Source organism: Talpa europaea (genome assembly GCF_964194135.1).
Source record: "Talpa europaea genome assembly, chromosome: 1".
NCBI lineage: Eukaryota > Metazoa > Chordata > Mammalia > Eulipotyphla > Talpidae > Talpa > Talpa europaea.
Window position 1 is genome coordinate 21,775,991 of NC_140073.1, and position 27,656 is coordinate 21,803,646.

At 37.2% G+C, this 27,656-nt stretch overlaps 1 protein-coding gene across 2 annotated transcripts; it reads left to right on the top strand.

The window, feature by feature from the left end:
- On the top strand, positions 1-27,325 carry FBXO3 (F-box protein 3; the record flags this gene model as incomplete). Of its 2 annotated transcripts, none has more annotated exons than XM_084245328.1 (11): positions 1-104; positions 4,185-4,274; positions 5,748-5,911; positions 13,594-13,708; positions 15,462-15,666; positions 16,703-16,748; positions 21,188-21,272; positions 22,080-22,202; positions 23,772-23,887; positions 24,576-24,766; positions 27,131-27,325. In XM_084245328.1, 11 exons carry the CDS (start codon positions 1-3, stop codon positions 27,323-27,325), a joined length of 1,434 nt encoding a protein of 477 aa, XP_084101454.1. The 2 variants fall into 2 exon arrangements, with proteins under 2 accessions (XP_084101454.1, XP_084101455.1); XM_084245329.1 differs by having other exon boundaries at positions 27,149-27,325.
- Between the last annotated feature and the right edge of the window lie 331 nt (positions 27,326-27,656).

Consider the following 27,656-nt stretch of genomic DNA (forward strand, 5'->3'; position numbering starts at 1 on the left):
ATGGCGACCATGGAGACGGAGTCGGTGTCGCTGACCCTAGAATCGCTGCCCACCGATCCCCTGCTCCTCATCTTATCCTTCCTGGACTACCGGGACCTAATCAAGTAATGGGACGACGCCGAGGCAGGGGTGGCATGATGGGGGCGAGGAGGCGGTGTGGCTGGAGGCCAGGAGGCCCAGGCAGCCGACAGGACCCGGACTCCCGCGTCAGCCAGAAGGTGACGCTAGGGCCGACCTGATCCCGCGGAGCCACCCCGGGCCCGGGCGAGACGAGGGCGGAAAGTGCCCCGCCCTGAGCTCTTCCTCCTGGCCAGGGCCCTGGCCAGGGGAGCGACGAGACAGACTCCTCTCCCAGACCTCGGCGAGGCCCAGTTGTAACGGGGGTGGGGTTCGGGGGGGGCGCCCTCGCGCACCCCACTGCGCCCCGCCGCTCCCCGCGCGCGTCTGCCCGGCGGAACTCCGCCGGGTATGGCCCGACCCTCGCCACTTTGGAAAAGCTCCTTTCCGAGCCGAGCGCTCCTCTCTGCTTGGGCCCCGGGCCTGCGGGGTCGAGCTCTGGAGTGGGCAGGTGTGACCCCCCCAGGTGTGACTTCCGGCCCCCTGCTGTCGGCGGGGGGAGCTCTGGGATGTGTGTGCCCCATAATTGTTTTGCTTTTAGCCTTCCTCCTCCAGGTTGCATGCTGGATTGTGTGTGTTGGTGCTGACTTCCGGTGCTGGGATACAGGTGACGGGCTGCTCTCCTTTGGATTTCACCTGTTAGGAGCTGTCCGTTCCCAAAATAAACACCGGTGGCTGGTTAGAGTAGTTAAATACCCAGTTTTTTTCAGCGCTCGGGACTGTCTGGTGTGGTGGAAGAAATGGCGCTGTTTACACCTTTGACAGCGGGTGGCATGGCTCTTTCTTTTGCCACCATGTGTATGTATTTGCAGAGGCAGTGAAATCGCCCTCTTTGAGGATGCATAGGCGAGATTTAGTTTTGTGGTTGTTTTTGGTATAAAGCATGGGATTTTAGCCATTTGATGTTTGTGCCGTGTTGCCAGGAATCCTTTCGGAAATACGGACTTCTTGGAGTTACTGACAGCAAAGTGATGACAGAGGGCAACTCCAGTGTTTGGCTGCTCCTATCTAGATTAGGACTGGTAACACTCTTTATTTTTCTAGAAAATAGTTTTTTGCCCTATTTATGCTTGTACTGAAGCAGAGAAATAAAAGTTTCTTTTCTTTGGAAAAGGCTGTTCCAATGCAAACTGTTTTCATCTGAAATACTCTGTTGCTATAGTTTCTTATAAATGTGACACACACCGACACTCTTTCGATCGCTGGGCTACATTGCTACCAGAGTCATCTTTCTAAGACAGATATGGCTGTCATTCCCCTTCGAAATGTTTGCTGCCACTTGTTGTTTACAACTATAGTCTAAACTTCTGAGAGCATTTAAGGTCCTTATAGTTTGGAACAGTCCTCTCCAGCCAAAGCAGAACTCTGTCAGCATATCATACACTTGGTTTCTTTGTTCCTGCCCCTGAAGCTCTTGACCCTGGAATACCTTGTCTGCCTCTTCTCAGCCTGGCAAAGTGGAATTCCTTTAAGATCACCCTTCCTGGTTTCTCTTTCTACCATCCTTCCTCTGCAGAGTTCATTTGCCGGGCTAGATAGATGGTGCACTTCTTAAATGTAAAGACTGTCTTATTTATCTTTCTCTTTATCATTTAGTCAACAATTTTTTTTTGAGTGCCTGCTGCGTGCCAACCTGTTCAATGTTAGGGATACAGTAGTGAGCAAGAGATAAGGTCACTGTAGTGGTGCTTAGAATCTGATGTGCAAGATGGGAAAAACAAATGCATAATTCCAAGAGGTCCTACTTGCTGTGAAGGAAATAAACCATTTGTTTTGTTAAGGAATGAGGAAGGATTGATTTAATTTGAAAGGAGTTGGTATAGATGAAGGACAGCACAGGTCGAGACCTGGCAGGGGAAAGTATATTCAGAAGCTGGTTGGACCATTGCAGGAGCTAGAAGACTAGCGTTGCTGGAGATAGGAGGTGACTCACAGGCAGAGTGGTTTGAGAAGAGACTGGTTAGATCATGCTGGACTTTATGAGCCAATGTGGGGAAGTCAGGTTTTATTTTAAATGCTTTAGGTAGTAGTCAAAGTTTTGAACAGAAATGACATAGTTCCCTCCATAAATGTTTGTGAAAGTAAACTGAGTTGAATAGTGTCAGTCAGGGTTCTTGAGAGAAAAAGAATCAATATGATGTGAGTGTGGTGTGTTAGTGTAAGGAATTATGGAGACTGAAAAGTTCTCTGATCTGCCATCTGCAAGGTGGAGACTCAAGAAAGCTGGTGGTATCATTTGAAGGGCTTAGAGCTGGAGAGCAGATGTTAAAGATTTCAGTTTGAGTCTCAAGATCTGAAGTCTTGAGAACCAAGGGCACCAAGGGCAGAAGAACAGTGTCTCGGCTCAGTCAGGCAGAGAGCAAATTCAGCAAGCTTTTTGTTCTAATCAGCCCCTCAATGGAGTGGATAATGCCCATCCATGTTGAGGACGGTCTTCTGGCTTACTTAGCCTGCAAATTCTGATGCTAATCTTTTTCAGAAACACCCTCACTGCACACTCAGAAATGCTCATTTCTGAGCATTTGTTGGCCCAGGCACACAAAAGTACACATCACATATACCACAGAATTTCATTCATAGAAAAGTTTCTAGTATGCTACAACTTCTTTCCTGTACCATGCAACCAACTTTGCCAAGGGTCTAGTCCATTGCTAAGCCCTGGGTTTGGGACATAGATTTGCTGAACCGGTTTGGGTTGGATTGGATTAGTCTGCTGGTATCATTGTAGAATATCAGGTGCAATGTTTGAACCTGAGATTGCATGATGCCTTCTCTGTTTCAGGTTTCGGTATTGTGTTCTATTCATGTGTGTGTGTATGTGTGTGTGTGAACACTATTCATTCTTTATGCTCTGTGTATCAGAATTACAGTTTGCACTTTTTAAACACAGAGGCCTTAGGTACAGATCTCAGCCCCAAGCCAACTGAGTCAGAATGTCTAGAACAGTAATTTTCAGCTTTTGATGTGCATCAAAGTCACCTTTGGTGCTTAGTCCAGAGATTCTTTCATGTTACTTAGCTCTTGGGACAGTGGAAGGAAGGAAATCAAGAAAAGAGGGAATGGACTCTCAATTCACAAAACTGGAGGGAGTCCTATTTTTGCAAATGTTTGTTTGGGCAGCTCTTGAGTGTTTCAGAAAAGAGTGAACATGATGTTTTTGTAAAATATGAAAATTAAAGGCTATTCTGTTTACCATCGATTTTTAACATGTTCCAATCATGGCCTTGACAAACCCCGTGTGATTTAAGATTCCATTTTAGATTCCCCATGTGATTAGTTATTGTCCATGTGAGATCTTTGAAAACTTAACTTTTCTATAACTTGTAATTCCTCTTCTGAAAGGATAAAGTCTATTTTCTTAGGCTTATTCTTTTTGCAAATCATTTATGTTGAATAGTATTTGCAGAATTGGAGTACTACTGTATTAGAAATCTCTTTATAGCCAGCAAATTATTTGTTCCATGTTTTTGAGTCCATGTTCTTGAGTAGCTGGTACTAATATGAATAGCTATGGATATTGAATCAGAACTGTTTTGAATCACACACCTTTTGTAGGTGGGCTTGCCAGTTGTTATAATTAAATGTTGTTTTGGAAAGCAGTATTTCTTTAAAAAATTTTTTTGAACAGAATACACAAAAGGCTAGAATTTGATATAAAATTTCTCATAGATCTTAAGAAAAAAAAAAAAGAAAAACTGCTTTATTTATACCAGAATAGCATTTCTTCCTATATGCAGAAATAATTAATATAGCAATAATATAGGAAAGCTCTTTGATTTGAAATTAACTTGAGTGGTTTATATTTTATAAAGTTACATAGGAAAATTAGAGTGGTAGAATTTTGGGGAGTTATTTGGGGGGTTATTTTACTTAAAAAAGTTAATATTTCACTACTCATAAGCTAACATTGTTAAAACAGGGTTTAGAAACTATGCTTTACAATTATAAGAAAATAAGAAAATAAGAGCAAGCGGTAAAAACAAAGCTTAACATTGAATATTTTCATCTTTCTTTTTAAATTGCTTTCTTATTTTCTTTATACTAACTGTGAATCTGGTTACTGCCAGTTGTTGCTATGTCAGTCGGAGACTTAGCCAGCTATCAAGCCATGATCCACTGTGGAGAAGACATTGCAAAAAATACTGGCTGATATCTGAGTGAGTATTCAGCAGTATGTGTTCTTTAAATGTGGCTCTTAGCTTCTATAATGCTACTCTGGCTTGACTCTCCCCTCTAACTCTTGTCTCTTTATCTCCTTTGATGGTTCTTGTGCCTGCTAGTGAATACTGGTGTTCTCCAAGTATCTATCCTTGGTCCAGGCTCTTCTTATGAATTCTCCCGCATGCACTATAGTGGTTCACAGTGTATGTGCGTGCTTTTAACTCCCAAACTTGAATGCCTGTCCCTGGCCACTGAACTCCAGACTTGCTTGCACAATGGTCTCTTTGACCTTCCTGTGAACAAGGGTTCACTAAATTCAGTAAATGTTAATTAATTTGACAGAATAAAAGTATAGATGACAGAAGGTGGGAGTTCAGAAAGGTGAAAGAAAGGATAGGAATGCTAATACTGTTTTTTTTTAGGTTGAGGGGAGGCAGGGTAGTGACTGAAATTGGTGAAGCAAGAAGTAAAGGATTAAGTCTATCATTTAAAGCTGTAACCTATTCCACAGAACCAAAGATTAATTACTGAGCTATCAAGCATTGGGAGGGGAAGGAATGGAAAAGTGGGAATTTTAAGTGTTGCTTTATCCCATCTTTGACTTTGGTGTATTGATAGATAGATGTGAAATTGATAAATGAATTGCTAGTGGCATAGACATGTAGAATTATAGAAATAACTCAGAAAATAACTAGTTTCCTTTGAGAGGTTGGGCTTAGATCCCTTAAATCTGCCACTCCCAAACCACAACCACAATTCTGCTCTTTTGACTCCCTGTTAAAATACTTCAGTGGCTCTCTATTTCCAACAAGATAAGATACAAGATTACTTATAGGTTAGCTTAAGGTCTTTGTGACTGCCTTAACTTGTATCACATCAAACTCTTTCATTTACACTCCATTTTTTCGTCTTGATTATATATTTTTTGAAGCCAAAAAAAAAAAGGTGTGTCTCCCCGCACCCCCCCCCACCCCCCCCCCCGTCCTGAGTGGCTAAGTAGACACTCAATAAATATTTGTGGAATTATATAAAATAGAAATGTTGAATCACGTGATTGCTTTGATGCTGTTTCTCTGGCTAATCCAATGTAGACAAACTAGATTAATACAACATCATTAGATCTAAATATTGTCTAAACTAGAAGAGCTACATATGTGTTTTAAAAATTTATACTTGTTTTTAGGAGTAAGTTGTAATTTATACTGCATAGTCTATTCACATTATTTTTATCAAAGATTAGAAAAGTTAAAAAAAAGGTGGAAAGAAGAGTGACTCATAATCCCACCTTGTTGGCAATAACTCCTATTAAGTTTTTTGATGTATGTATCACTTTTTGCTATGTAGTTCTCATGTGTGGCTAAAATAAAAGGTAAAAATAACAAATCCACAATAAATATATTGGTATGTGTCTAAAGTATACACTAATTTCATATTATTAGATTTTTAATCTCTTTTTCCCATCTCTTTAGGGAAGAGAAAACACAGAAGAATCAGTGCTGGAAATCTCTCTTCATAGATACTTACTCTGATGTAGGAAGATACATTGACCATTATGCTGCTATTAAAAAGGCCTGGGATGATCTCAAGAAATATTTAGAACCCAGATGTCCTCGGATGGTTTTGTCTCTGAAAGGTACTGGGAAAGCAATCTCCCTTCCCCCATTTTAGTACCATGGCATATACATATAGGTTAGTTTAAAAAACTTTGGGTCTCTGTCATCTTTGTTAATCTCTGCTAATCCAACATTATCTGTACCATTCACATTTCCAAATTACCACTTACATTGCTAAAAAGATCCCTTGAGGTAGTAGTTTCCTAATTTTGTCCACTTGAGAACCCACACTTAAAAAAAAATTAACTCATTATTATACTTGTTTTAGATAAAGAAATGTAATGCTAAGATTGCTTAAAGACAACAATGGTGATTATTTTGTGTGTATGTGATTTCTTCTTAAAGTGGGTATTTTGCGTTGTTGTTTTTTGGTAATTGAAAAACTGCCTGCTGTGATCATCTATACTCTTTCCTGTTATTAGTACAAGTGAATGTTTGCTTGATAGTCTAATATTAGGAAATTGAAGGCTTGAGTTTCAGAATGTAAGAACAGCATAGGAGTAAGGGAAAATTTCATCCCTACTTTGACATTTACAGGATAGTGAAAAGTAAGATTTGAACTGAGGTCTCTTTGACTCCTAAAACCTGTTCTTTCTACGACACCATTATTGTCCAATTTTGGCAAGTTTGGAAACTAACAAACTAGTTTCCATTAATTTGATCTATTACTTTATGTCCAAGAAAGTACAGAAATAGATATATTTATATATTGCTATTTATCTGCTTTAGTCTCCATTTCTTCATAAAATGAATTTTATACAAATTTGGGGTTTTACTAAGCTAAAATTGGGATCAGTTCTTCTCAGATGTATTCCTTTTGTACTAAGGTCTCTTTTGAAACAGCATTCCTTTTATGTTTCATACTTCCTCAAGAATTTTTCATTCTATGCAAATGTGAATTTCATAGAAATCATGATCGTATGACAATGTACTTAAAACTCAATTGCTTCAAGGTAGAAGAAAGAATGATTTGGCAGAGAGGATAGAGCTTTGAAGGAAATGATATTTTAATTAATTATAATTTTAATAGTTATTTTTCTAATGTTATCCACTTAGTGTGGGTTAAATATTTTCAAGAAGAACATAATCCTGAAAATAAGTAAAATAGTAAGTAAAATAGTAAGGACTTAATAATTATTTAGTAAACACAAAGCTAGGTACTAAGCTAAGTGCTGTGTATTACTCCATTTAATTTGCCAAAATTCTGTGAGGTAGGTAGTTACTATTCTCATTTTATAGGTGAACTGCATAAGGCATAAAAAACTAAGTTATTTGCCATCAAGCAAAAGGCAGCCAGGATTTGAATATAAGGTTGATTACAGAATTAGGGCCTTACCAGCAGTTGAAGGGAGAACAGATATACCTCATTTTGTTTAGATTTCTTAATTTTTTTAGAGAGCTAGTACAATATTAAGGTGTTTTGAACATGAGAATGTAGACATGATTTCTTTTTTAGGCGCAAAGCTACCAAAAAAGGAAGAAGCTAAGAATCCATAGTAGCTTCTTCCTTTTTTCTGTTTCTTTGCACTCAATTTGGTATTCCCAGGCTCCCTGCTCACTGTTCTTTACCTAGCAGTTGGAGGTGAGGTTGGCATGGAACTCCTTGACAGCCTTGTTTTACTTCCAGGTGCCAGTTCTCTGCGACTTTGCCATACATTGGTGTAGAGGCAGGGTGGGCAGAGCTGGTTCTGTGATCCGAGCAGACAGGGTAAAGGAGAGTCCTGGAGCCCTCAGTGGCTTTCTCAGGCTTTTATTGAGCTTTTACAGGTAGTGCAGCAACCATGTTCATGGCAGGCAGGGGTGCCGGGCCCGGGGGGGGGGGGGGGGGGTTGACCAGAGTGAAGACTTGCCGGCAGGCCTCCAAGCCTGGGGCAAGTCTTCACTCTGGGCTTCTCTGGTGTTCTTTCTCCCCTTCTCTCTCCTGCCTCTCTCTTGCCTCTCTCCTGCCTCTGCTTCTCCAGGAATATCTCAATACTGAGCCATGGCCCACAGAAGTAAAGAACACAGCTTAGAGCAATGTAACAACTGCAGGTGCCCCATCAGGCAGGGCAATCCTAATGGCAGGAGGCAGAAAAGCCTGAAAAATCACTTGCCCTACAATTGGGAATAAGGTAAAGACTGCCATCTATAGTAGAAAGGCTAGGGAGAATTTAGGATGGTAAGTTTTAGGAATGAGTCAGGAACCTACATACCTCAGGGACCACAGTACCTGACTCATTTTCAAAAGTTATAGAAATGACAGAGAGAAGGAAAATTAAGAGCAGTTAGACTTTCTACCATTTTATCTAATGGTTTATCATGTATTTTGAAATTTTATGTTTGCCTTACGTATTGGCTTAGTTTTAGAATTGGAAGGGAACTTAGGTATCATTTTGACCATGACTTGGCAAATCTTTTTCTTTAAATGACCAGATAGTAAATATTTTAGGCTTTGAGAGACAGGTGGTATCTGTCACAGCTATTCAACTCTGCTATTGTTGTAGGAAAGCAGCCACAGACAGTCCATAAACAAAAGGATGTGGCAGTGTTCCAAGAAAACTTTATTGACAAAATCAGGCAGTAGGCTGTAGTTTGCCTATCCCTGATATTATACCAGTCTGCCCATTTTACAAGTGAAGGAACAGGCTGAGCATTCAGGTGATTTAGGCTTGTCCTGTAACTAATAAACGAGAGAGGGAGATTTGTAACTTAGATTTCTTGACTCCTAGTAACTTTTCACTGCTTCCTTATATAAGCAGGCTAGAGGGCAAGGGAAGTAAATGAACTTTACTAAACACATGAAGTTTATCTAATCCTTACTAGATTTCTCTCAGGTAAGTGGTATTATCCCCCATTTCTCAGGGGAGGAAACAGGATTAAAGGGACAAAGTAATTTACCAGAGATCAATAGTAAGTGGTAGAGGTTAGATTTGAACCTGTTCTGATTCCCAAATTTTACTGTATTATAAACATACATTTTATCCTTTTTCTCTTTTCCATGTTTGTGGTTTTTACTTTTTTTCCTGTCTAGCTGTGTCTTCAAGAAATTCCTGGTTTCATAATGTTATATGTTAAATGTCCAACATGTAGCTTCAACTGCTTTCCTCATGCAACTTCTGGTTCGGGCAGCCATTCAGCTTGTTCTCTTTTGTACTGAATTTCTTTTTAAAATAAACCTTATATGGCCTCCCCTGGTGGCGCAGCGGTTGAGCGCTGGGCTGCGGGGCTGTCCACAGCCTCTGCAGCGCCGGTTTGTTCCCCGGCCGCCGCCTGCGAGGGCCCCACAATAAATAAATAAATAAATAAATAAATAAATAAATAAATAAATAAAATAAACCTTATAGTAATTTCAGATTACAAGAAAGTTGCAAAGATAGTACAGAGAGTTCCTATACATCCCTCACTCAGTTCCAGTTTCCCCTAATGTATTTCCTTATGGGACATTTGTCAAAACTAAAGTCTTCTTTGGCACATGGCACTAAACTCCAGGCTTTATGTGGATTTCACCAGATTTTCCATGAATATCTTTTATCCAATCCAGAATATCACATTGCATTTCATTGTCTTTTCTCCTAGTGTCTCTGGTCTGTGGTAGGTTCTCAGTCTTTCCTTGTCTTTTATAACCTTGACAGTTTGAAGGAGTACTGGTCAGATATTTTGTAGAATGCCACTCTCAATGATTTTGTTTGAAGTGTTATTCATGATTAGACTATGAGTTTTTAGAAAGATGATCACGGAGGTTAAGTGCTCCTCTCATCACGTGTCTAGGGGTAGGTGATACCAAATGCTATCACTAGTGATGTTAACCAACATGCAGAAACATGCTCAGATCATAAGTGTGCAACTTAGCGAATCATCACAATGTGAACATGCCCATTGTAACATTCTCCAGAACAAGAAGAAAAAATAATTATCTGTACCTAGAACCCTCCCTCTTTTTCAGAGGTTACTACTGTCCTGATTGCTAATGCCACTAAATAGCTTTCTCTCTTTCTGAACATTATATACATTGCATAAGTATGCATTTGGTGTGAATTATTTCTTTTTTGTTTATGGGATGGAAATGTGTGGTGTGTAACTGTAGTTTGTTCATGTTTGTGGGAATATGGTATTTCATTATATGAGTAGATCACAATTTATATAATCTACTGTTGATAGATATTTGGGTTTTTCTAGTTTCTTGGCTATTAGAAATAATGCAGTATATTTTTTATGTATATTTACTATTGGATAAATATCTAGGATTGTTTGTTGGGTTGTAGAAAGTGCTTATCTCAAACTTTGAAAGGTAATGTTGATTTTCCAAAGTAGTTCTATCACTTTGCATTCCTACCAGCACTTTAATGTTGTCATTCTTTTTATTTTAGCCTTTCTAGTGGATGTATAGTGGTGACTTTAATTTACATTTTCCTGAGGATATAATGATAGTTTCATTTATAGTATTCCAATCCTTATATGCCATTTTTTTTCTTGCTTTATTGCACTGGGTAGGACATTCTATACAGTATAGCATAGAAATTTTGAGTGAACATCTTTTCTGATCACAAAATTAGAGCTTTCAGCATTTCTTCTTTAAAGATGTTGTTTGCTATAGGTTTTTTAAAGATACCTCTCTATCAGATTGAAAATCCCTTCCCTTCTGTTCCTACTTTGGGAAGATGGTTTTTGTTATATGTTTTAAATAGATAATTTTTATCAAATGCCTTTCCAACTTCGTGATTATCATGTGATTTTTCTACTTCATTCTGTTAATGTGCTGAATTACACTGATTTTTCTGAATGTTAAGCCAACTTTGCATTCCTAGAATAAACTTAACTTTGGTTGTAATTACAGTACCCTTCTTATGTATTGTTGGATTTGATTTGCTAGTATTTGATTAGGGTTTTTACATCTGTGTTCATGAGAGAGTTTGGCCTGTAATTTTCCTTTCTTGCAATGTTCTTGTCAGGTTTTGGTATCAAGATGATGCTGACCTTGTAAAGCGAGTCGGGAAGTGTTGCCTCTTTTTCTGTTCCCTGGAAGAGTTTATGTAAGCTTGGTCTTATTTCTTGCTTAAATGATTAGTAGAATGCACCAGTGAATCCATTCAGTCTTGGAGTTCTCATTGTAAGGTTTTTAGTTAAGGATTCAGTTTCTTTATTAGAGGTAGGACTAGTCAGATTTTCTGCATATTCTTGTGTCAATTTTGATTAAGTTTTTCTGGGAAATTATCCACTTCGTATATATTTTCCAATGTATTATATTAAGTTTTTCATAATATTCTCTTATCTTTGTAATGTTTTCAAAGAACTGGCTTTTGCCTTTGTCCGTTCCTTCTATGGGAGTATGGCATTCCTTATTTCCTTAATTTCTTTGATTTCTTCTGAGTTGACTGACACTTTTTCTGGACTTGAGATATTTACATAATCATAAATTTTCAGACTTTTTTTTTTTTATGCATTTAGGGTTATAAATTTCTCTCTAAACATAGCTTTAGCTTGAGTCCACAAGTTTTAATATATTTTCATGAACATGCAATTAGAAATACTTTCTGACTTCTTTTTCTTCTTTGACCCAACGGCTGTAGAGAAATGTATCATTTTATTTCCAAGTATTTTTTTGGTTATCTTTTTTGTTTTATTTTAATTCTGCTTTCATCAGAGAATAAACTTAAAATGGTTGTGATTTGTTCTGTGGTACATCATACAATCTGTCTTGGTAAATGTTCCATATACACTTGAAAAGAATGTTTATTTTGCCATTGTTGGATTTACTATGTTAACAAAAATTGTTAATCTCCAGATCTTCTACACTCTTACTAATTTTTTTTTGGGGGGGTGGGGGGGTCTACTTTTCTATAGTTACTAAGAGAAGTATGTTAAAATATCTTTCTGTGGTAGGCAAAATTTTGATAGTTCCCAAGATTCCCACTCCAGTTGTACATCTCAATATAATAAGACCATCCCTTTGAGTATAGCTGTAATATGAATATAATTGATTTCAGTCCTGCTGTTAGGTCATATTAAATGACAAAGTAAAGAGGGTTGGCAGATGTAATTAAGGTCTGAAATTAAATTTGAGTTCACCACTAATAAAGAGGGAAATCATTTTGAGGAGCCTGACCTAAACATACAAACCCTTAAAAGGAACCTTATAGGCCCCTCCAGAAGTTGGAGAGATTTGAAGTAAGGGGATCTCTCCTATTGGCTTTGAAGAAGGAAACTGGCATGTGGGAAGGACCAGAATTACCTGTTCAACCATAATTCCCTTTCTTATTTCTCTAACTTATTGAATACTCAAGAGATTAAAACATCCATCTATGATTGAATTAAAATCTAATATACGTCAATATTTTTACCACTTCCTTGGTAATGAAAGAACTTGGGAATACTTTAACTCCAGTTAGCTCTCCCCAGTCTTTGTTATTACAGTTTTTGTGACTTTAATTGCCAACATATTTTATATCTCTGAAAACATTGTTATATGTTTGATATTATTTTAGATTTACCTCCATATTTACCTTTTCTGGTCGCCTTTCATTTCTCTGCATCTTCATGCTTCCATCTGTAATCATTTTTCTTTTGCCTAAAGACTTTCTTTAATATTTCTTTAAATGAGGGAGAGTTTTTCTGAAATTTTTGTCTAAAAATATATTTAATTGAGCTTCAGTTTTGATGTATATAGTCACTGGCTATAAAATTATACAATCTTTGTATAATCTATAGAATTATAGCCGGTAGTTGTTTTTTTTAGCGCTTTAAAGATACGATTCTTCTGGCTTCTATTGTTTCTGTTGAGAATTTAGCAGTCATTCTTTCTGTTGTTCCTTTGAGGGTGATTATATGTCCTTTCCCCTTTCTAGCTGCTTTTAAGATTTCTCTTTGTGTTTGATTTTCAGTGTTTTTTCCAGTAATGTGTCTATATAGGATTTTTTTTTGGTAATTATTCTCTACAGGGTTTTTAGTGCTTCTTGAATCTATGGTTTGATGTTTTCATTAATTTTGGAAATTCTGTCAACCCTGTGGTACCACGAAAAGCTTAGCTTATTTTTTTTTATTTAATTTTATTTTTTTGCTTAATTTCTCAGCCTCATGTTCGCTCCCCTACTTCCCTCTCAAATTTTTACTGTTTTTGAGGTTCTCCAAAAGCCTTGAAACTAATCTCTTGCTGTTCAGTTTTGGTATTTGTTCTCGGCAAGAGGCTTGGTCCATTCCTGGAAGTGAGCTCTTTCGGTTTTGTAATTACTTCCCACTCTCAAACTAGAATATATGGCGAACTTACTAATATAAACAAAATTGAATTTAAGTTGTAATGGCTCCTCACATATGAATCAACACCTATATCCTGTATTTCCCCTGAAGAAATTACATTAAGACTCTGTACTACAAAGAGTTCTCTTTTTTAAATATGTGACTATATGTTAAGTAAGATATACCCTAAAATTTGTGTTGTAATGTCAAAAAAACTATTGTGGATATCATTGATACCTGCCTTTCCATATCTTACTTAGTGCCATGTTTTCTCTGTTGAGAGGAAAGAGGAATTGGCTTGCCAGTGCTCTGCAGGTCAGAACCAATCTAAAGTGATGTAATGTTTCTCTGAATTTTCAGTTCATTCCTCCATATTGCAATGTATTTTGAATACATACACTTGCTCTGAGATTGTTTCATTGGTTAGAAGATTATATTTCTTTGATTTAAGGCTTATGATTCTTCATATTTTACTCGTTTCTGTGAATTGCAGAGGGTGCCCGAGAAGAAGACCTAGATGCTGTGGAAGCTCAGATTGGTTGCAAACTACCTGATGACTATCGATGTTCGTATCGTATCCACAACGGGCAGAAGTTAGTGGTTCCTGGGTAAGGTGTTACTGTTTTGTTTATTTTTAATGTATAAGTGATTTTCTAGAATGAAGACAAATTTTATTTATAGCTACTTTTTTTTTTCCCTGCATAGAAGAACTGAGGTGTAGGCCAGGGGTGCAGGGGTTTGGGGAGAGGATTCACCAGAGACAGAGTGGGGAGCAGAACAGAAGGATTTACTGAAAAACACTGCTGAGCGGAGCAGCAGGAGAGAAAGGAGTGGTCTACATATGTGGGCTTGCTCCCTGTCTGGGATTGTACTCAGGTTGCAGAGGTGATAGTGCTGAGACTTAACCCCTAGGCCACCAGGGAAGCCCTGTAGTTACTCTTAACAAGTTAAATTCCCATTTATAGCAATCTATAAGATAAAATCTACACATTAAACTTGATTTTAGCAAAATAATAGCTCAGTGTTACCAAAAACAAACAAATAAATAAATAAATAAAGCTCATAAGACTATTTCCACCAACACATCTTTCTACTTGAAATGAAAGCTGGTTAAGGGTGGGAAAGGGGCTGGTTATGAGACATAGAGCAGATGTATGTAAGTATACTTTAACTGAAACTGTGTAGAGCCCTTGAAGTGTTCATCTTGTTATAGGACAGGTAAATTGATTTTGGAGAGCTTAATACAAATTCCATCTACCGCACATGTAAAAAGCAGTAACTTGTTCAGAGTGGTATGTACTAAAGAAAATTTAGTTTTGTCCTATTCAGGTGTAACTGAATGGCCTATTTTAAACTAAAAGATGTAATTCATTGTGGAACCTTTTGATCCACACAGTATCTGTCACATTCACTCACAGTTTTAAGAGCTATATGCTTTGAATGGGTCGGTGCCTTTTGGTCTTTCATAAATTAAGCTATATCAGAGACTTTGTACTTGGAAAACCTTTGTAAGAAATCAAGGAGAACTTATTGGAGCCTGGGTGTGTGTGTGTGTATATATAGAACCATATGGGTTGTGTTTGCAGATCAGGATTGAGTACAGGGAATCTTGGAGATGATCATACTACAATTACAAGGTAGTGTTCAAAAATTAAATATTACACAGTTAGTACTGGATAAAGCATTACTGGCTGTTTTTTTCTACTCTATTTGCATTTCAAACTGAAACATGATAACATTGACCATTGTCATATTTTAAGAGCAAGCAACAGAGAACTTTGTTAAAAGTTGCCAGAATTAACATGACAAAGAGTTTATGAATTTCAACAGAGGAAGTTTTATCTTTCCACAAACCCAAATCGGCTTATGGCGGGAATCTCATCAATGGCCAGTGACGCCTGTGCTCTTGTGCACATGCAGTGAGGTGAATTTAGACCACACGCATCCCAAATTTATGAAAATTTGGACTAGACTTAGGCTGATTTACATTTATAATCCCTGGTAGGATAGGGCAAGCTAAAGGTGATTTCTAGGTAAAGGTATCAGAATTTAAACATTAGTCATATATATATCTATAGCAAAGCAATGGCAAATCATGGCAAGATAGTCTCAAGAGCAATGAAATTATTTTTCTTTTAAATAAAAGGCTGATATTTAGACATGTAAGCTTTTAATTTAAATCAGAATCTTAGCACTCAAGAGTTTGAATTTAATATATAGAAATTGTAGTGCTTGTGGTATTAGAATTGACATGCTAACCAGTTTTTATAAAGATGTCAGTGTGAAATTATTATTCATAAAAAAAGATGATGCACTGCTGTTTGGCACTGCAATTGATTAAATTTTTGAGTTTGTTCTCAGGTTGTTGGGAAGTATGGCGCTGTCTAATCACTACCGATCTGAGGATTTGTTAGACGTCGATACAGCTGCTGGAGGCTTTCAGCAGAGACAGGGACTGAAATACTGTCTCCCTTTAACATTTTGCATACATACTGGTTTGAGTCAATACATAGCAGTGGAAGCTGCAGAGGGTCGGAACAAAAATGAAGTTTTCTACCAATGTCCAGTAAGTAGGAAATTGTTTAAGTGTGGCTTTAAAAGAGATGTGTTCTGATGAATGTGTCAGTGTGTGGTACATTAGGAATTTTTAGGTTTATACAGGTTGTAGAAGATTTTAGCCCTATCATACTAGAGTGTTAATATTCCAACATAATGGCATGGAATGCCAAAAGAGAAATTTATCAGTGGATCAATAGTGCAGACTACTGTAAATATAAGGGAAAGCAGTGATGTGTGTTAAGGCATTTTAAATTAAGGAAAACTAATTGTAAAATTTAGCTTTTGAATGTTAATTGATTCAAGTTGTGAGTGTAAGAAACTTCTTACATTTTTCTTCAGTATGTATGTGAGTTGTTGAAAAATATAGATACTTTTTTAGGCGGCTTTGTTAGGATTTTAGTGACAGAAAATGTGGTTTCATTCTTTTTCAGTTCTCAGCAGTTCCTCAGTTGCAGTGTCTGCCTATATTTTTGCATAGATGAGCACTTTTAATTTAAAAGAGGAATTGAAAATACCTTTTACAGTTAATGAGATATATGACTATATAACATTTAAATATTTAAAGAACTTGTATAGCAATATTTTTCTAAGCAATCTTTTTTTATTTTCATTTTTGGCTGTTAATCGCTGTTAGGTTGTAGGAATGTGACTTAGTCTCCATTTACTGAGAAAAGTGACTAACCTAGAATTGACTCTGAATACCAGACCTTTTTTTCTAGAATAGGCCATTTATCATCTTATCTTAAACTTCCTAACTGTTTTCTTGAAGGATAATTTTTCAGTTCATTGTTATAGTAATAGTATAGCCTTTAACTTACTGAGAAGTGCCTGCCACTCTTTAAAGATTTTATAGAAAGAGCCTAAATATAGAAATCATTAAGAATTGGAACAGAAAAATGTGAGGAATGTCCAGGGATTGGTTAGAGTGCTAAAGTTATTTTTATCTGCTCTGCCATGTCTCTAAGGAAGGATACAGATAATGAACAATCAGAAACTAAGTAAAAAGTATTTTCCTCAATTCTAATATTCTTTTTTTCACCTAGGACCAAATGGCTCGGAATCCAGCTGCTATTGACATGTTTATTATAGGTAAAAAATTCTTTTTTTCTACTTCCACTTGGTCAAAAAAATTAAATTAGTAAAAACTTTTCATTTCCTTGACCAGCTAGCATTTCTTAAGTCTTACTGGTAGAAAATATAATGCATCTAGGCTCTCATAAGACTAAGTCTTGTACTTTGTTTGAATTTGGTTTCTATTTGGAAAAAGTCATGCCCTATACAATCTTATGCTCTTAGGACTTTTAGGACTCTACTGTAGAACAGTAAAATGTATAGAATTACTATGAGTATGTATATAGTTACCTCATACACACATTTTCCATCAATTCTAGTAATATATGATTGGAGATATAGGTATGTAAAACAAATTACACTTTTTTCTTATTTATGCATATAAGAACTGGGGTGTAGGCCAGAGGTATGGGGGTGAGAGGATTCACCAGAGACAGAGTGGGGAGCAGAACAGGTGGATCTATTGAAGTGCACTGCTGAGGCAGGGCACTGGGCCAGGCAGGAGAGTTCTGCTGCACCATGTGGGTTAGGTCCCTGGTGGGGGATTGAACTCATGCTGCAGTGGCTGGCTATTGCTTGATAGCGCTGAGACTTTAACTCCTGCACCATCAGGGAGGCACACAAATTATACTTTTTCTCTTTTGGTCCCAATGCTATAGTAAAATACTGACATGTATTACTGGAAACCCTAAAACAGCCATCTTCAGAGTTGACTATACATTGGACTTCATAAACTCTTCAGCAGTAGTTTTCCTTGGCTTATAAGGATATGTCTCAAACTTTTGAGAACCTCTCAGTTTGTATAGAAGTGCATCTCATCCCTTTGCTATCCATCCAGTCTTATTTAATTCACTTAAAGAGAAGCTTCCTGACTATTCTTGCTTTTTAAAGGCATTTCTGACACATATCAAACATCCCTATATACTAATATTCAATAGTAAAGGGGCTTTGCAGGCTGACATATCTATATTTAATTATGTCTCCTAATTGGAACCTCAAATTGTAGAAGTCTCCATTTTTTCCTTACTATGGCACATTCCATTGTGGTGTATTTCGCAATATCAAGAAGCTCTCACTCCTATGTAAGAAGTTTATAAAAAGCTTTTAAATTTAGCCCATGGCTTTCAGCTCAGATTCACATGGTTTGTGGTTTCCAAGGTAAACACCCTCTGGGGATTTTGCCCCTGCTCATTGCCCTCTTTGGCATCCTCATGTAGTATATACTTTCAGAGATCATCATTATGGCTCTAGTGCAATGGTGCTACTGTTTATAAACTTAAAGGCTCCCTCACCTCACAGGTAAGCTGCTGGTTAAACTCTATGAGTTTCTTACCCTCAATTTGGTGTTGGTCTGACTTGATATGGAAGACCCTACCACTATTGCAGGATGATAGGGGCAGATAATATACTTCTGGTAGCTGGAGTTAAAAGCAAAAGATGTGAAATGCACTGGGAAGAGAGCAAGTGAGAAGTTAGTGCTGGGAGAAAAATGAAAAAGCAGTTTTCTTTCAGTTACCTTGGTTAATTAAACCTCAGTACCACCAAAGAAACTCCAAGTTATAGAGCTTGCTTTAAAAGGTTAAACTACCAGGCCTCCTCTGGTGGTGCAGCGGTTGAGCGCTGGGCTGCGAAGCTGCCCATAGCCTCTGCAGGGCCGGTTCGATCCTCCGCCGCCGGCAAGGGTCCCACATGGTGTGACAGACCTCTCCTTCCTCGCCCACTGCTCCCCTCAGCAGTGTATTTCATCAGTCTGCCTGTTCTGCTCCCTGCTCTGGCTCTAGTGAATTCTCTCACCCTCCCACGCTTCTGACTGTACCCAGTGCTTGGATGAATAAATAAATCTTTAAAAAAAAATAAAATAAAAGGTAAACTACCTTAGAACGTATAAATTACAATCTTGATTTGTCTAAGTTTGACTGTCTTAGAACTTTCGATAAAACAGAAGACAGAATCTCCTGCTGTTCAGTGCCTTATTAGTAGATATTTAAGAAAACTGGAATCTATGTTCAGATAAGTTTAGTAGTGAAAGCCTCAAAGAAAATTTTATCTTGTTTAATGTATTTATTTAACGCAATATATTAAAAATGTTTAAACATGTGGCTGTAGCCACATTTCTTGAGTTCAGCGGCCATGTATGTCTAGTGGGTAACATAATGGACAGTATAGACCCAGATTGACTGTTTTACTTCATGCTAGAACTTTTCTTTTGTTTAGCATTTTTCCAAGTTTTATTAAAATATAATTGACATACATCATTACATAAAGGGTATACAGTTCCTTATCATGAGAACTTTTAGGATTTACATTGTAACAGCTTTCATATATATATATATATATATATAAAATAAAGCAATAGTAACTGTAGTCATTATGTTGTACATTACATCCCTGATTCTCATCTTAGAGAACATGCTTTGATATAGTAAATATAATAATAAAGTATATTAAAGTGAACCTTACTTTATTGAATTTCCCTTTTTTGGTAAACCATAAGGAATTTTTTTCATGTAACATTTTATTCCATGAAGAATATATAGGAAATTCTTTTCCTTTTTTCTTTTTTTTAAAAGATTTATTTATATACAAGAGCTGGGGTATAGGCCAGAGGTGTGGGAGGGTGAGAGGATTCCCCAGAGACAAAGCAGGGTGCAGAACAGGCAGACAACCGATACACTGCTGAGGGAAGCATCGGGTAGGACAGGAGAGGTCTGCCACGCCATGTGGAAATCTCCCTGGCCAGCCAGGAATCAAACCCACGCTGCAGAGGCTGCGGACAGCTTCACAGTGCCGCGCTCAACATGCTGTGCCACTGGGGAGGCCCTTTTCTATAGGCAAATTCTATAGGGAATTCTTTTCTATAGGCAAATTACTAGATCTATGAATTTTAATGACATTATTCATGTAGCTCTTTAATATCTTACTCAAAGTAGATAGAAATTAGTTGTGTACTCTCACACCCTAGCTTAAATTGTATTTTTTTTTAAAGATTTACTTTTTATTTATTTATGCATAGAAGAACTGGGGTGTAGGCCAGAGCTGCAGGGGTGAGAGGATTCACCAGAGACAGATTGGGGAGCAGAACAGGCAGATCTACTGAAATACACTGTTGAGGGGAGCAGAGGGTGAGACAGGGGCAGTCTGCTGCACCATGTGGATTAGCTCCCTGGCCAGGGATCAAATTCGAGCCACAGTGGCTGGTGATAACTTGAAAGTGCTGAGACTTTAACCCCTGTTCCACCAGGAAGGCCCTTAAATTGCATTTTCTATCATTCCTTAAGTAAAATAATAAGTAAATACTATAAATTTAGCATCTGGCATTCTTCACCATAGCAGAGTACAGTAAAAGTTAGTAGAAGCAGGGCCTCCCCAGTGGCGCAGTGGTTGAGCGCTGGGTTGCGAAGCTGCCCGCGGCCTCTGTGGCGCCGGTTCGATCCCCGGCTGCTCCCCGGCCACCGGAGGAGGGTCCCACATGGCGCTCAGACCTTTCCTGCCGCCCGCTGCTCCCCTCAGCAGTGTACTTCGGTCCTTCTGCCTGCTCTGCTCCTACTCTGGCTCTGGTGAATTCTCTCACCCTCCCGCGCTTCTGACTGTACCCAGTGCATGTATAAACAAACAAACAAATAAATAAATAAATAAAGCATGCCTCTATTAAAAAAAAAAAATTGTTTAAAAAAAAAAAAGTTAGTAGAAGCAAGATTACAAAGAAATTAATTGAACATTAATTAAGCATTGAAGAGTTATAGCAATAGATAGTGGGGGTCTGAGGAAGTTATGTTATATAATGTGGAAGGGGCAAAAATAATTCATGTAAATACTTGCTATTGATTCAATCACTAGATCATGAATATATGGTCTAAACTAGTGGTCTAGACTGTTGTGGTCTTTCCTTTCTGCTTTGAGCTAGTCACTGACAATATGGTGGGCCTCTGTGCCTTTGAATATATACTGATGCAATTAGACTACTTTCGGACTGGCTTGAGGCCCAGAACTCCAGAGTGCCATACCCCTGATATCCAGACTGAGCCTGGCTTCTGCCAGAATTTGTTCATGAGTCAGGATGTACTGGGACTAGGGACATACCCTGATTTTCTGAGAGTAAGTGCTGACATTGTCCTTGGTATAGCTCTTTTGTTCTGTGTGTTTTAGAAATGATAGAATAGTCTTTACATTCTTGTAGCAGAACAAATTAAAAATTTCTAACCTATTATTATTAGTGTAAAAAAAACTAAGTATAAAAAGTAGCTTGAAGGTAGTTTGATTCCCTAGCAAGTTGGTTGGGAATTAGGTAGAAATGAAAATAGAAATTGATCTGATAAAGGACTAGTAGAATTATTCCCATGAATATTTCTAGTTTTGGTATCATATCTTAAGCATAGAGAATTATAACGATTTCCCCTTGTTTCTCATAGATTTTACAAAACTGATTTGTCCTTTTTTCTTCCCTTCCTGGTTTACAGGTGCTACTTTTACTGATTGGTTTACTTCTTATGTCAACAATGTTGTATCAGGTGGCTTCCCTATCATCAGAGACCAAATTTTCAGGTATTTTACTTGGAGCTTTTGGATAAATCAGAAAAACTATCAGTTCTAGAAGATGAGATAAAATTTCCCAAGAAGGTTAATAACAGAACCTTTTATTGTCTTAAACCTCACTATTTTATTCTCTTTAAAGCCCAAACATACAAATAATTGGTCAGTATTTTTATCTTAAAGAAACAAAAGAAAAAACAGATTTTGAGTTAGCAGTTATGGCTTTATGGTAGTTAGTAGTTTCTTTTTGGGAAAAAAAAGCTGTTTACGAATAAATAGATTTACTAAAGCAAGTCATTAACTGTTCTCTTGGCAAATATCTCTGAATGAGACATGCAAGTACTAGATGTAATATTGGTTCACAGTGGTCTGGTTGGCAGAAATGATAGATTAATTATACATTATAGGCCTTTAGAATAACTTTACATAAGTAATGTATCTTTGTCAAAGCCACTGTTTACAGCTGTTTTCAGATATTCCTGGTTTTCAAATGTCCCAGAAGTTTCCTTAGCTTTGAAAATGGAATAAACTCTTCAATTTCCAGATTAATTACTGATCTATTATATGAATCACTGATCATTGAACCTTGACTGCTATTATTACTGACCCAGATTCTTCAAGGTTTCCCAGTTTATAACTTCTAGGGTTGTTTTTTTTTTTCACGCTTATCAGGAATATACTTTTAATATCTCAAATAGTATTTAAATTTCTTATCCTAAAATAAAGTACAAACTATTTTGCAGTGTTTTTTTAAATCTATTTTTTTAAAGAATTAAAGTTAGCTGATTAAAAAATGTTTAATTTTTAAAATTACCTTAGATATGTTCATGATCCAGAGTGTGTAGCAACAACTGGGGATATTACAGTTTCAGTTTCAACATCATTTCTGCCTGAACTGAGCTCTGTACATCCACCCCACTATTTCTTCACATACCGAATCAGGTGAGAATTTTAAATGGGATCGCCTTTCAATTAATAGTGGGATATAGTTGTTATTGCCTATTTGACATAATATTTAAAACAAATTTAAAAGGGAGCTTCTTGTTGAAGTGTGGAAGAAGGTGGACAATGAAATTTTCTACAATTAAGTGTTTGTAAAGTACCTTGAGTTTATATTAACTTCTGAGTTATTTATTTCTTACAATGTTTGAAGTTTGCACCAGATATAAGTGATGCAGCTAAGTTATAGTCATTGTGAAAGCTCTATATTAGAGTTGCAATGAATTCTAGAAGCTGTCCAATTGCCCAAGCTAAAACCATGTAGTTTACATTTCTGGCCTGTCTCTATTCAGTTAAAAGTCTCAGGAATATTTGAGCACTGCCTGTATATAAGACATGACACTAAGCATTGGATTTGGTTAAATAAGAAACAAATACTAGTAAATTCACTTTAATTGCTAATTAAATTGCTGTGAGGGATTAAGGATACTCTGCTTTTAGTATATTTTTATTTATTTTCTGATTGATATATATATTTTTTTAAAGATTATTTATTTATTTATTTATTTATTTATTTATTTATTTATATAAGCACTGGGTACAGTCAGAAGCGCGGGAGGGTGAGAGAATTCACCAGAGCCAGAGCTGGGAGCAGAGCAGGCAGAAGGACCCAAGTACACTGCTGAGGGGAGCAGTGGCCGGCAGGAGAGGTCTGCGCGCCATGTGGTACCCTCCTCCGGTGGCCGGGGAGCAGCCGGGGATCGAACCGGTGCTGCAGAGGCTGCGGGCAGCTACACCACCCAGCACTCAACCGCTGCGCCACCAGGGAGGCCCCATAGATATATATTTTAAGGCTATATATATATGCATATATACATACTGGAAATGTTTTAGTAATGTGTGCATATCAGGAAGCATCTTAGGACTTAGGTGGTATATGTACTTTTGTATATCTAGTTATACATGTAACTATACATGTTTTGTTTTATTTAGAGCTTGCCTAAGATTGAGACATGCTTAAAGTAATAACACCTACACACATTTATAGAGTACTCAAAATGAAAATATGAGATTGCAGATTTCTAGAGAAGGAGGGAAATAATAATATTGCAAAACAAGGCCAAAGTGTAATTCTAGTAACTAGTGACATTTTGCCTTTTGCTTTTTGGAAGCTAATGGAAAAAAGCAAAGAGGATTTCATAGTCTTGTAGTGGGAAAAAAAGACTTTTTTGAAACAAGTTTCTCATGGCACTATATTACATAAAGCCCCACATGGATCTTTTATTTGGACAGCAAAAGATTATTGTCTCTGTTGTGTTTGTACAGTTTTATATTGTTTAAGTCAAGTACATAAAATTGAGTGAAAGCATTTCTATTGGGGAGTAAGCTAATAAGGCCAATAATATCTTTGAGAACTTACAGAAATAGATGGTTAACAGACCTTGGGGTGGGCTTCTTAATTTCCTTTGGTAATAATGCCTTTCATAATCTTAGCCCAAGTAATGTAACTCTCAAACAGAAATAAACCTGGAATCCAGAGTTGCATCTTTACTGCCCCATTCTCTTCTCCAGAATTGAAATGTCAAAGGATGCACTTCCTGAAAAGGCTTGTCAGTTGGATAGCCGCTATTGGAGAATAACAAATGCTAAAGGTGATGTAGAGGAAGTTCAAGGACCTGGAGTAGTTGGTATGTAACCCAAGTTATGGGTCTGTATTGTCAGCTGATTGTAAGACATTTTTGAGAGTATGTATGTGACACATAACTTGGAATATGCGTGGTGAGTTAGTGAATAAGACTTATCTTTTTAATAGTTGTGTTTACAATGTGAAAGACATGCTAGATGCTGGACTTCCCCGAACTACAATATTTTGCATCATAAATATAATGTGCAAATGCCATTTACCTATTGGTTTAGTATGTTAAACATGAACTTTTCTAAAATTATAACAAACTCAATTACTCAGGGATTGATTTTTCCATTCTGTATACTATCTGGGTTTTTTGCTTTTCTTTTTTAAGCTAATTATTTTGTTGTTGGATAATTGTTCATTATCATTCTATAGAATGCAAGGCATAGGGCAGAAAGAGAAAGTTTGTTTTTGGAAATTTGGGAATGTTAAAATTAATAGCACATCCCCAACTAGAGAGAGCTGGGAAATAGAGAGAGAGAGAGAGAGAGAGAGAGAGAGAGAGAGAGAGAGAGAGAGAGAAACATAATCCCATATTGTTAACATTTTGTTATATTTCCTTTTAGATTTTTTTGTAATTGTGCATTTATTTTAACATAATTTACGTAAGACCATAAAGGACATATCTTACTATAATGAAAGACTGAATTTTATGCTTTGATTTATTGTTACTGTTTTCTCTGCAGGTGAATTCCCAATCATCAGCCCAGGTCGGGTATATGAATACACAAGTTGCACCACCTTCTCTACAACATCAGGATATATGGAAGGATATTATACCTTCCACTTTCTTTACTTCAAAGACAAGATCTTTAATGTTGCCATTCCCCGATTCCATATGGCTTGTCCAACATTCAGGGTATCTATAGCTCGATTAGTAAGTTAAATTTTCCTCTAGTACTGATTTATATGACTGTAGAATTAACTCCACAGAGGGTCTTTATTGATTAGCCAAATAAATAGTTTATAAGGAGTGTTCCAGAGAAACCTAGAGATTCTGAGTAGTAGCTTGGCAGGGAGGGAGGGATATTAAATATATTGGGGAGGCGGGCACTAAGTTAGTGAGGTTCCATTGGGTTCATTTGATCTCATGGAGATTGTTTTTAATGTTAGTGGGGGTGTGTATAAAGTAGGCTAAGGACTATGGTTAGACTTTGTAGTCTCATAACCCCCTTAAGTTCTTAAAAGTTATTGAGGACTCCAAAGAACTCTTGCTTATGCGGATTATATTGATATGTATCATACTAGAAATTAAAACAGATATTCTACAATAGTTACTTGTTTTGAAAGTTTTATTTTAAAATTCTTAATTTTAAATCACAGTAATAAACTCATTACATGTTCAGCCCTCTCTTAACTATGTTCTTGAGAGTTTTTTTTCCTCACAAACACAAATAAACATATAAAATCTTGACCTGCTTTGTATAAAATTTTTTTCTCAAAGATGATAAATCAGTAAAAAATGAGAATGGGGGCTTATTCCTAAATACAGGAAAGAGGCACAGTGGGAATTATATTTGGATTGGAATTATATTTGGTTTTTCTTATCTTTCCTGTTTAAAAATTTGTTCTCTTGATGTGGGAGTTGTTCTCCTTTTTGCTTTTAAACATTTGATTAACTAATAGACTGGATTTTTTTCTTTTTCTTTGTACTTTGAATGCCACTTAAAATATACTTTTGTTTGGTCTTAAGCCTTTGCTTGATCAAGTGGTGTGTTCTTTGTTTTGAGACACTTTAGAGGTTCCTGCTGCTGATATATTTTCATTTTTGTCTGTGTCTTCCTCTTTCCATCTGTATTTGTGTGTATACGCTTTTAATTGAAATCATCAGCAAGCTCCCTCTTTAGCCACATTTTTCATTTTCCTTCTTCATTAAAATAACAATCATACTACCTAGATTTAATGTTTTAGAATTTCTAAACCTTTCCCCTCTTCCTCTTTTGGATCTTGTACTCAGTTTTAAAGTCTATGTTTCCTAGATGTCTAAAAAGTCCCAAAATAAAAAATAATGGAATATCTTATGTTATATTTATGTACATTTTCTCTGTTTGTTGCGTTATAATAAATCCTAAGTGACATATTCTAAGGGACAATTGCTTTCTTTGCATTAATTAATCTGAACAACAGATATTTATGAAGTGTACCTACTAGGTGCTGGGGAACATGAATGAACAACGCAATCAAAATCTCTGCCGTGGAATTTACATTCTAGTTGGAAGAGGCCAAGTGTAGTAAACACTGTATCCTTATATCAAGTAGTAATAAATGCTCTGGTGAAAAACCAGAGTATAAAGGTTTCAGGGAAGGCCTGGGCGACATTTGAGTTGAAAGAAGTAGAGGGAACCAGGTGGATATGTGGGAGAAGAGCAAGCAAAAGAACAGCCCATGCAGAAGTCATGCAGCACTGATGTACTGGTGTCTTTGACGAATGCAGGGAGGCCAGGTAGCTGGGAGTACAGTGAACCAGGGGAGAGGGTTGCAGATGAAGACCTTAGGAGTAGTGGGTGCTATGTCATGAGCCCCAGTGGAAGGCTATATTCTGACATCACATCCCACCCAAGTCACTCCCCCCATTACCAACTAGGTCCTCATTGCTGTTCAGAATTCTGTTTACTATGGCAGCTCATCTCCTTGAGTCTTCAAATGTGTGAAAGAAAAATGACAGCAGAGTAAGTTAAGACCTGATCGGAGACACTGCTTAAGGAGAACTGAAGTTTCTAAGAGATGCTCAGATATTGCATGTTCAGTGTCACTACTGCTCTTCAACAAGTTACTTTTTAAAGTAGATGATACCCATAGAGGTTGAACTGAAATATGACTTTAGAGTAGGAGCTCAGTAAAAATTGTTGACAGTACATAAAAGCTACCAGTAGGGGTCATACCCTGTTAATATTTTCACTTCCTCTTTTCTGTACGGATATACAGTAATAAAGAACTGTTACGTAAATTCAGTAAACTTTAATGTTGGGTTATTAGGAGTGATAAATTTGCTAACTTGTATGAATTACCAATTACCATGTAAAAAATAGGGACTGTTTGAATAACAGCTTTTAAACGACAGGGAGCATTTTTAAGCATGTGATGGAACATACGCTGTAGAACCTCGCATCAGCCTGTACATTATAAAAACGTGATGTGTGCGTCTATAACATACTTGATATGTCTGGTTTTGATTCTGGACATCGGAGAATTTGCATTAAATAAGTCTAAAAAAAACTGGTGGGCATTCTTATCAAAAATTGTTTTTTTCTCTTTCAAGGAAATGGGCCCTGATGAATATGAGGAGATGGAGGAGGAGGAGGAAGACGAAGAGGACGAGGAGGATGAGGAGGACTCAGCAGACATGGACGACTCTGATGAGGACGATGAGGAGGAGAGGCGGAGGAGGGTTTTTGACGTCCCCATTCGCAGACGCCGCTGCTCTCGCCTTTTTTAGCAAGGCTCTGCTAATGGAAGGGCTGGAGTGCATCCAGTCTGTTAAACAGATTTCTCAATAATGTAAATAATTAAATTGTTCTCAGCATATCGCAGGAAAACTAGCATGAAATACTGTTCTGGGCCTGAGCTCTATGCGACACTACATTAGGAATTGGATTGTTTTGGTTTCTCTTTGTGTTTCTGAGGTAGAGGAAGAAATGGGAATTTTTTTTTTTCTCTTCTAGAAGCCAATGGGAGAATAGTTCTTTAGCTAAGAAACAGACATTTCTTTGTTTTAAAATATTTTGTACTTACAAATAGTTGGGCATGGGAGGGAGCTGTTTTGAAAA